This window comes from Sus scrofa, chromosome 4 (assembly GCF_000003025.6).
Source record: "Sus scrofa isolate TJ Tabasco breed Duroc chromosome 4, Sscrofa11.1, whole genome shotgun sequence".
In the NCBI taxonomy this organism is placed as follows: Eukaryota; Metazoa; Chordata; class Mammalia; order Artiodactyla; family Suidae; genus Sus; species Sus scrofa.
The window spans coordinates 90,106,803-90,117,477 of record NC_010446.5 but is presented as its reverse complement, the minus strand read 5'-3'; the positions used below and the strand labels follow the sequence as shown (position 1 = coordinate 90,117,477).

At 54.3% G+C, this 10,675-nt stretch overlaps 1 protein-coding gene across 1 annotated transcript; it reads left to right on the top strand.

The window, feature by feature from the left end:
- Positions 1,410 to 10,235, top strand: NHLH1 (nescient helix-loop-helix 1). Its single transcript, XM_021089573.1, has 2 exons — positions 1,410 to 4,446; positions 7,848 to 10,235. Exon 2 carries the CDS (start codon positions 8,020 to 8,022, stop codon positions 8,419 to 8,421), a length of 402 nt encoding a protein of 133 aa, XP_020945232.1. The 5' UTR covers positions 1,410 to 4,446; positions 7,848 to 8,019; the 3' UTR covers positions 8,422 to 10,235.

The window sequence follows — 10,675 nt, the reverse complement described above, 5'->3', positions numbered from 1 at the left end:
ACTGCAAAGGGGGCTTCCAGCCGGGCTGGCAGCACACAGGGGGACAGATTGTGTGTTAGCCAGAGTGGAGACCCGCTGTCACCTAGAGGCACAGAGAGGTGGAGAGTGGGAGAGAGACTGAGGGAGACCACAGGAGGGAGCCTCACAGAGGGAAGAAGGTCCAAGACAGACCTGCCGCTGCTTCTCGGGAGCACAAACAGCTCCCGCCCAGGAGCTCCTGTGACCCAGAACATGCGCAGTCTCCCACCTGACAGCACCCCCCACCCCACGGGCCACTCCTGGGGAAGGGTCAGGCAACGTGGCACCGAGAGGGTTAACGCCGTCTGCTCTCCCTGCCAGCCGCTTGCCTGGTTGGGTCCCCAGGGCTCCCCACATATGTCACCCCCTCTCCTGCCAAACCCATTGCTTCCTGGCTCCTCCAGGCCCTGCCCCCACCCTCAAGCAGCGGCCCCTGCCCCCGTGTCTTCCCCACACCCCAACCTCCCTCCCCCACCAACTACCTCGAAGGCAGGCAGTGTGGAGATGAGAAGAAATGGTGAGTAGCAGTCTGAAAAAGCAAACGCCTGTAAAATGCAAAACAACCTTAAGCCAGAGCCACACACATCCTCCTACCCCCTCCCCAGGCCCTGCACCTCCTGCCCTCCACAGCAAAGACCCCAGGCTTCTCCTCCTTGCTTGGAGCCTGAGACTGCTGGCAACCTGAGTTGGCCTCAGCGCTCTCCCCAGCCTCCCTCCTATAAATGCGTGGATGGAACTTCTTGCCATCTCTGAATCATTGCAAAAATGTAAGGGGTTGGGGTATCTCGCAGTTTCCTATGTGCAGTGGGACAAAAGCCCTCTGAGGACAACAGTATTTTCCACCTCTTCACAGGTGACAAAATAAGTTCAGTCGAGGTTAATGATGCATCCCAGGTCACCACGACTTGGACCCAGATCTATTGGCCCCAAGGTCAGTAGTAGAATTAGTAGTTCTTCCCACCATTCCATGCTTTAATCTCCTCCTCTTTATCACATGCTTATGTTCTTCGTTCTTTTTTTTTTTTTGCACTTTTCAGGGCCACACTTGAGGCATATGGAAGTTCCCAGGCAGGAGTTCCCGTCATGGTGCAGTGGAAACGAATCCGACTAGGAACCATGAGGTTGCAGGTTCAATCCCCGGCCACGCTCAGTGGGTTAAGGATCCAGTGGCTACAGCTCCAATTTGACCCCTAGCCTGGGAACGTCCATATGGCGTGGGTGCAGCCCTAAAAAGACAAAAAGACGGAAAAAAAAAAAGAAGTTCCCAGGCTAGGGGTCCAGTTGGAGCTATAGCTGCCAGCCTACACCATAGCCACAACAGCATCAGATCTGAGCCATCTGAGCTGCATCTGAGACCTATGCCACAGGTCATGGCAACGCTGGATCCTTAACCCACTGAGCGAGGCCAGGGATAGAGCCCGCATCCTCATGGTTCCTAGTCGGATTCGTTTCCGCGGCCCCCCTTTGTTCTTTTTAGCTATTCCCCTGAGGAGCAAAACCAAACCCCCGAGTGAAGACTGGGGCTGAGGGCTGAAGAGTCCAGGAATGACAGAAGCAGGGGAGGCAGAGGTGGTCCAGAGCACCCCCCCACCCCCCCCCGCCCCTACCATCTAACCTCAGCTTGCACTGGGGACAGCCTGGGCTGGTGCATCAAGGATGGAAAGCCCAACTGCCTAAAAGAAGGGAGGCCAGGAAGGACCTTGGTTCCTCTCTCCTGCCTCCGCCCCCTCCACCCCACCATGGTTCCCTTCTGCTAGGGTCTCTCCAGGTCCTGAGTCTGTTTTGCTCAATGTCTCACCCTTGGGAAGCCGGACTCTGCCATTTCAGTGACAGGCCCGCGTCTCTGTAGCTGTGTTCATCCTGACTCTCCACCTTGTCTTTATCTCCAATATTTTTTGGTTTCCTCACAAGTGCGCACTCTGGCTCCCCCAGGTCTATATGACCCACCCTGCCTTGGGGTCTCCCTCGGGAATCTCCCAGTGTCACTATCTGTCCACCCCCGAACATCTGTGTTTCTCCACATCCATAAATCCCCCCTGGTCTGTGTCTCCCTCACCATCTCCTCTTTTCAAGTCTCTCCCTACATCTCTATCCCCCTGTATCTTGCATCCCCGAGTCTTCCACAAGGCCTTGGCAACTGCCAAGTCTGCTCCCATCCTCCCTTTTATCTCTCTATCTCCCTACATCTCCATCTCTCTGTGACGCGTCTTCCCGAGTCTCTACATCTTCCCCTTGTCTGTCACCTAATGATCCTGTTTTCTTAATCCTTTTTCTCTCCCTGGGTCTCAATATCTCCCCATGTCTCTCCCTCCATCTCCTCTGCTCCCTCTCCATCTCCCATTTGTTCTATATCTCTCCTCTCCTCCCCGGCACTCTCTCCTGAGTCTCTCTGTCTCCCAATTTCTTGGATGGGGTGGAGGGCAGGAGGGTGGGGGAGGTAGAATTGTTGTTGCTGGGGGCTCATTAGGTAGAGATTGGTTTTTAATCAGCACCATGGCAATGATGATGCAAGAACTGAGATGCCACCTGATCCCCTGCTCGCCCCCAGCCCCCCTCCTCAAGCCTCCTTTCCCCTCCAGCTCAGCCCATCTGCTGGCGCCTGGGCACCTGTCTGGGCCTGCCCAGGTGGGAGTTGGCACCTCCCAGACGTGGGGGGAGGGAGGGGGAGGGAAGCTTGGGGAAGAATTATAGGACTCCCTTTAGGGAATGCCTTACCCTGGAGGAAGCCCAGAAAAAGTTGATCAGCAACAGGGAAATGGCAAATGCTTCCAACAGCCTGAAGGTGGGGTGTGTTCCTCCTAAGGCCCAGGCCCATTACACGCGTTATCTCACTTAATCTCTGCAGCAGCCCAAGTGGCAGCTATAGTTAATGCCATTTTACAGAAAAGGAAGGTTGAGGCTCGTCGAGGGGTTAAGTTACTCGTCCAAGGTCACACAGCCGACCGTGCTCTCTTCACTGTAGCACGCTGTCTCTGGAGTCTGCCCAGCCATGGTTCATTTTGGATACTCACAAAGGTTCAGTGACAGCATTCAACAGCTGAGTGAGAAAGAGAACTGTGGATACGGAAACGTAGCCCTCTGCCTCTCTGTGCATCTCTTGCTCCCTGCTCCTGCCACCCTGCATCACACACTCACACACATGCACACACATACATGCACACACAGGCTGGAGGCAGCTGAGTTATTGATGTGAACTTAATCAATGTCCATTTGCATATGATTTTATAGCTAATTTTCTTATGACTCATTTGATGCCCCAGTGTGCTTGAAGTGCCTGGGTGCCCTGCCCTCCTCCCACGGGGTCCTTCCAACCCTGGCTCCTCCTCTCTCAGCACTCCTGCACTCTGTTCCTTTTAGCCCTTACTCTTTACTCCTGAGAGCCGCCCCCCCTGCAATTCCCAATGGGTCAGGTTGGGCTGGCCAGCCTAGAAAAACGCCTTGTGGAACCAGTGTCAGGAATCTGCTCCCCGTCCCAGTGATGGGGTAGGTGGGAGGCTGGAGGCTGGGATAAGATGGTGTGTGGGGTGACTGAATCCCAAGGTGATAGGGGCAGGAGCCTGAACAGTAGCCCCAGGCAGCCTAGCAGGGGGCTGATGGGAACCAGCATTAGGAAGGATGAGAGCTTGGTGAGGGCAAGGATGCTAGGGTTCTCTTCTGCATTTTAGTACTGTCTGCTTGCCCTTTCCTAGGTTTCTCTGTTAGTACCTTGGAAAGCCTTTTTCCCAGGGAAAAGGAGACATGGGAAGGGCTGTCAAAGTCCAGCGGGGACTCAGAATGGGACCGTGGCATTGAAACCTGGCTTGCTGGGGGCCTCTGTCCCTGCTTGCCTCTGGTGTGGGAGGCTGAGGGGGTTCATCTGTGATCCTGCCCTGGCTCCAGCCCCAGCCCCACCCCTTCCCCAGCTCTCCATTTCTTGCTTATGAAATATGCATGGAGAACAGATGTCCCTGCTCCCCCACTCCCCGCCCCCCCAGGGCCAACCCCCGCCCCCAGCTCCCAGGGGGTTCCCAGATCCCTCCGCCAATGGCTGCCTGGCCTGGCTGTTTAATATTGATGAGGGAGGGGGGCCGGGCCAGCCAATGGGGAGCTGGGGGTGTGTGTGTGTATCTCCATATATATACATAGGGCTGGGCCAGCTCAGGTGTGTATGTGCCTGTGAGTGTGTGTGTACGCGAGCCTGTGTGAGTGTGGGTGGCCCCAGTACCTGGCCAAGCCCACCCCAACCACCTGGGCTCTATATTCCCAACATGTGTACCCCTCTCATCTGCCCCGGAGCCTGTACAGCCACGCCACGCTGCCCCGGAGAGGTCTAGAAAGCTGGTCACAAACTTTGCAGACGGATGAGCTCTGAGCAGCCAGAGGAGACTGGGGCTGTCAACGCTGCCCCCCTGTCCTGCCAGCTTGGATTCCCTTGCAGGGTCCTCCTAGGTAAAGGGGGAACCATGGGCTGGGGAGGGGTGGGCGTGGCCCTCCCACTCTCTGGCTCAAGTCCCCTCCCAGAGCCTCCCTCTAGTTCTCGCTCCTGAGCTGTCTCTCTGTCTCCCCCACCTCCCTCTTCCCCACGTCTCTTTGATTCTTTGTGCCTGTCTATTCTCTGTCGGGTTAGGGATGGCAGAGGTGGGGTGGGAAGTCCTTCCCTGGATGCTTGGAATTGCTGATCCTCGGAGGAGCCTGGAACTTTGAGACCAGAAGTGGATTTGGGGGTGAGGACTGACTCCACGGGTAAATAGAAGCGGCTGCCAGGACTGGAGCTGAGGAGAACAGGGGGACCAGGTGGAAATGGGACTGGGGTCAGATTGGGAGCGCATAGGGAGAAGGGAAGGGGAAGCGATCAGGAATGAAGGAACGTGCGGACCAGGCAGAGGGAGAATCGGGCTGTGATGGATGTGCCGAGAACCCCACAGCCGAACTCCTGAAGCATGGGGGTGGGGAGTTGGGGCACCAGACAGGTACTGGGAGCTGCTGACTTTGGGATCTCCCATGCTATCACCATCCATCTCTTCTTGTTCCTTTGGACCCCAGAATACAGAGTGTGTTCTAAATTTGGGAACCCAACACCTTCAGTTTTGTGTTATGGCCATGTGTGTACGTGCCGTTAGATGTTGATGATCTTGCACCTCCAACCCTCAGAGCTGGTGTTAGTGGAGTACTCAGTTGAGCTTGTTTTCTGCGTGCTGGGGCAGAGCGATGCTGGGGAGTCCTGATCCCTGTGAATGTGTCTGTCAGGCAGGAGCACCCGGGCGGGCTGACGAGGAGGGGGAGAGGGGGATTGTGAAGGAGGTTCTGTGCCTGTTTCTGGTCGTTCAGTCCTGGCTGAGCTCACAGAGTAGTCCACCATTCCCATTTAACACTCCCCACCCCAGAGCAAAGCCCCATCCCCAACCTTTCCCAGACCATGTTCCTGCAACCTCTCCCTGATTTCCTCTGGTCCCAGGGACAAGTAAACCTTAGCTAAGCCTCCAAAGAGTGGCCACCCCCCCCCATCGCTGTCCACATCCTGCCCTGCAGGTCACCTCTGAACTGGCCTTGGGCTGTGGGAGGATGAAGCATAAAGCTGGATTATGTTCCCTTTCCCCAGTCTTTGCAGAGTTGCCAAAAGGGCTAGGGGATGGCAAGGTTTGAAGGTTTGAGGACAGAGCAGGAGGAAGGGGCTCTCCCGAGCAGGGAGACTGTGGTCAGAAGAAATACGTCCCCCTGATTCTGGTGGTCCAGGTGGGAGGCTCTGGTGTCTGCAGGGGTCCCCTGGTGGGTGCAGGGGCTGGGAAGGACTGAGCCTGGGCAGCTGTGCCAAGCTCTGTGCGTCCCACGGTCCACTCTACAAAGGGCAGTCTGCGTGTTTATCACCCCCTCTCCTCATACACGCATACAGAAGCAGCAAGGGTGGAGAGGGACCCTGGGAGGGAGGGGCTCACAGGATCAAGGCTTATAATTCTCCCCTCACAACCAGGAAAGGTTTAGAGCCACAGCCCATCTCTCTCGGAGCTGTGGCTCCAGTCTCGGTCAGCACCAAGGCCTTTTTTTAATTATTAAAACTTTTTATTGTGATAAAATAAATAACATGAACCTCACCATTTTAAGCGTAGCGTTCAGTAGCGTTAGGTATCTTCGCATCGTTATGAAACAGATCTCCCAGAACTGTTCCTCTTTTAAATCTGAAACTCTACATCCTTTGAAACACACCTCCTCTCTTCCCACCTCCCCTCAGACTCTGGGAACCACCATTCTACTTTCTGCTGCTATGAAGTTGTCTACTTAGATACATCATATTAGTGGAATCATACAATATTTGTGTTTATAAGTGGAGTCAAACAATATTTGTGGTTTGGGGACGGGCTTATTTCACTTAGCATAGTGTCCTCAAGGATCATCCATGTTGTAGCATGTGACAAGATTTTCTTCCTTTATGAGGCTGAGTAGTATTCCGTTGGATGCATATGCTGCATCTTCTTGATCCACGCAGCTATTGATGAGCATTCGGATTGTTTCCATGTCTTGGCTATTGTGAATAATGATGCAGTGAACGTGGGGGTACAGCCATCTCTTCAGCATCCAGATTTCAATTCTCTTGGACATATAGACAGACGTGGCAGTGATAGGTGGTACGGTAATCCTACTTTTAATTTTTAAAGGAAACTCTATACTGTTTCCGCAACAATTGCACCATTTTACAATCCCACCAACCAGGGTTGGGGTCCCAATCTCTCTCCGTCCGCACCAGCACTTGCTTTCTAGGTTTTGTTGTTGTTGTTTTATAGTAACTATGCTAATGGATGTGAGGTCAAATCTCATTGCGACTTTTTTGGAGAGGCTGCGCCTGTGGCGTGCGGAAGTTCCCGGGGTAGGGATCGAATTGGCACCATACCAGTGACAACACCAGATCCTTAACTTGCTGGGCCACCAGTGAACTCCCTCATTGTGATTCTGAGTTCCATTTCTCTGACGATTAGTGATGTTGAGCATCTTTTCATCTATTTGTTGACTATTTGTATATCAGCTTTGGAGAAATGTTTTCAAATCCTTTGCTCATTTTTTCCCCCTTTTTTGGCTGCCCTTCCCGGGCCAGGGATCAAATCAGAGCCACAACTGCGACCTATTCTGCAGCTGCTAGCAATGCTGGATCCTTTAACCCAGTGTGCTGGGCGGGGATCGAGCCCTTGTCCTGGCACAGCAGCGGTGCTGCCAATCCCATTGCACTACAGCAGGAACTCCCCCCCTTTTTTTCTTCTCCCATTTTTCATCAAGTTATTTGATTTTTTGTTGTTGAGTTGTAGAGGTTCTTATAATATTCTGGATAGTAACCCCTTATCATCGATACGACTTGCAAATATTTTCTCCCATTGTCTTTTCACTCTGTTGATTGTATCCTTTGATGTACAAAAGTTTTAAACTTTGATGTAGTCCCATTTGTCTATTTTTGCTTTTGTTGTCTGTGCTTTTGGTGTCATATCCAAGAAATCACTGCCAAGTCCAGTGTCATGAAGTTTTACCCCTGTGCTTTCTTCTAGGAGCTCTAGTTTTAGGTTTTACATTTAGGTCTGTAATCCTCTTGCTCAGTTTGATCCTGCCCTATGTCCTTCTCATCGCTTCTTCATCTTTCCTGTTGCCCACTTTTTGAATTCTCCTCCCATCTCTCTTTCTTTTTATTCTTTATACTGCGGCCACCTGCCTGTCTCTCCTGCCAGCCCTCCCCCTGTTTCTGCCTTCTTCCTCTAAGCTTACAGTACCTCCCCTCTCCCAGCGCACCTCAAACCTTCCCCACCCGTCCCCATCTCTGAGCTGTTCCCTCCTTCCTCCCTCTGACCCCATCAATTTCCCCTTCTCTCTTCCAGGCTCCTAACTGGAACACTGACCATGGAACCCTGAAGGGGCTCTGACTTCCCGAGCTCAGTGGCAGACCCCAGCATCCCAGGCCCTTCCTGCCCCTCCCGCAACCAGCTTTCAGGCTCCCAGAGGGAGGGGTGGGGAGGGGATCCTGATCTCTCAGGGCGGGAGGCGTCCATCATGATGCTCAACTCAGACACCATGGAGCTGGACCTGCCTCCCACCCACTCTGAGACCGAGTCAGGCTTCAGCGACTGTGGGGGCGGGGCGGGCCCGGACGGGGCGGGGCCCGGGGGACCCGGAGGGGGCCAGGCTCGGGGCCTTGAGCCGGGAGAGCCCGGCCGGAAAGACCTGCAGCACCTGAGCCGGGAGGAGCGGCGGCGCCGGCGGCGCGCCACAGCCAAGTACCGCACGGCCCACGCCACGCGGGAGCGAATCCGCGTGGAAGCCTTCAACCTGGCCTTCGCGGAGCTGCGCAAGCTGCTGCCCACGCTGCCCCCGGACAAGAAGCTTTCCAAGATTGAGATCCTGCGCCTGGCCATCTGCTACATCTCCTACCTGAACCACGTGCTGGACGTCTGAACGAGGCCGGCCTCCCGCCCTGGATTCACCCCTCTTCCGGGGGCCCTCGCTGGGGTCCCTTCTCACTGCTTAGGACAGCCTCTCCCCCCTGAGCCCCTGTTCCTTGGCATGGCATGTACCCACAGGCCCCCTGGCCCAGCCATAGTGCCCACCGGTCGGTCGTGGAGGCGACTTTCTTTCATTCACCCAGGCACCCGGAGGGTACCTTCTCATGGGTACCTTCTCTAGTTTGTGGCTGGGGCCCAATTGGTTAGAAATGTTTGCTTGGGTGGTGGGTATACAGTCTCCGCGTGACCCCTAGCTCGCTCATGGGCTGCTGCCTCTTCCACCCTTGTGTCCAAAGTTTCAGAGACACCCCCTACCCCCCCCCCCCCCCCCGCCACATACACACACACTTGGACTCTGCCCCTGGCCCTCTTTCCACCTTGTTCCAGCTTCTCCTGCCCTTGGGAGGGAGGGGCATGGGAACAGGAAGGGGAAAGGCCAGGCTTAGCGTCCTGTTGGTTTTTCCCTCGGAGGTCTCAGTCTAGCCATGCTTGGTGGATGGGCCGGCCCTTGGGAGCAGAGGCATGGCGAGGTAACTCCTGTGAGGGGACTCTCGGTAGCTGGGAATGATGGAAAAACTCCGTTTTCTATCACGTTCCTGAGGCAAACACATACAGACCTCAGATCTTACTCCGTAGTGCGTGCCTTGCCCTCTCTGAGCTATTTGGCACTCTCCCTGTGCCCTCCCACCCAACTATCCCACTCGACTCCCTCCCAGTGTGCAGCTAGAGGAGAATCCTCGGTCTTGGGGTGGGGTTCCCCAAACTCCACCCAGAGTATCTGCGAAAGGGTCGGCCATGGGTCGGCCAGCTCTCACGTCTGCTCCGGTCCGTCCATCCCAGCCCACCATGCAAATGTGCAAAACCGGTACCGGCTTCTCCCTCGGATGCAGGGGGGTGTCCTATTAATGCCCGCTGGGAAAGCTCAGCCCTCCTGGACCTAGGACGTCTTTACTCCATTTTTTTTTCTCCTTCCTTGTGCTGCTCGAGCAAGGAAAGAGACCCTAACCCCATCCTACCCCACCTCAAGGCTCTCTGCACCCCGCACCATGCTGCTGAGCCCACCAGCTCACTACAGCCCAGGGGCAGTGGGAGAAGGGCCCCAGGACCTGTGTAGAAGAGATGAACTCACCGCACTTCCCATGCTCCTGCCTCCCTAGCACCAAACTCCTAGCTCTGCAAGGATATTATTTATTTATGTATTTATTTATTTATGCATCTATTTATTTACTTATTTATTTATAAATATTACTATTTATTGCCGAGTTGTGCACTTTGGGGTCGAGTGAGAGAGCTTCTGGCAGCCCTAGCCAGATCTCTCTTGCTTCCTCCCTGGTTATTCTCCTCCCTTTCTTGCTCCTTTTGCAACTTCCAGTGTGTGAGGAGATCACTCTTGTTCCCCACACCCACATCCCTTCCTGGGATCTACCTGTCCTGACACCCTGGTCCTCTGGGATGGCACCCCTCCCCCACTTCCAGGGCTCCTGGATCCTTCCTCCTGCTCCCTCCATCCCCAGACAATCCCACTCCAGTCCTGCCTGCTTCTTTTCTCTCTCGAGCCCTCCCCCGTGAATCCTCACTTCTTCCTAAGATCCCTCAACAGTAGGCCCTAGGGGTCTGTGTCCTGTGTCCTGTGTTTCCCTCCTGTTGTGTTTTTGGTTTCATACAAAAAGAAAAATTAAAGTGACCTCGTTCTAGCACCAGGTTCGACTGTGGATCATTCTATTGAGTTGGAAAGCTGGGTTGTAGTCTCTGGTAGGGCAGTCATTGAGGGTCGGAAGCTTTGAAGGCTCTTCTGATGGGGTCATGAGAGATCGCAGTGGTGGACAAATGAAAACAGAGGAGAAGGGGTCACAGGGTAAAGAGGTGCAATGGAAGGTGTAACACACAGGTCCCGGGCCTCTTCACCTAAACTCCCATGTAGCCCCCTCTTGGCACCCATTGACTGACACCTTCTGACCCCTCTGATGCTGTGCTTCTGCTCCTGCTCTCTCTGGATCAGAGAAAGAGCTGAGTGTCCCAGTGGAACTCAAGTTAAACATGTGTCTGTGGGTCCATGCTGCTGGTTTACAAAACATTTCATGCCATGGCTATGAAATAGGACCTTCCCCGTTACTGTCTCTGAAGTGAGTCAAAATTCCTTGCAAAAACAATTCTTGGCCCATTTGTGTTCCCTAACCTTAGGATACTGGAGAGAACATGGTGAAAAC

Excerpts from the sequence above, each read along its gene's own strand:
- NHLH1 (XM_021089573.1), top strand. The coding sequence starts at position 8,020 with ATGATGCTCAACTCAGACACCATGGAGCTGGACCTGCCTCCCACCCAC.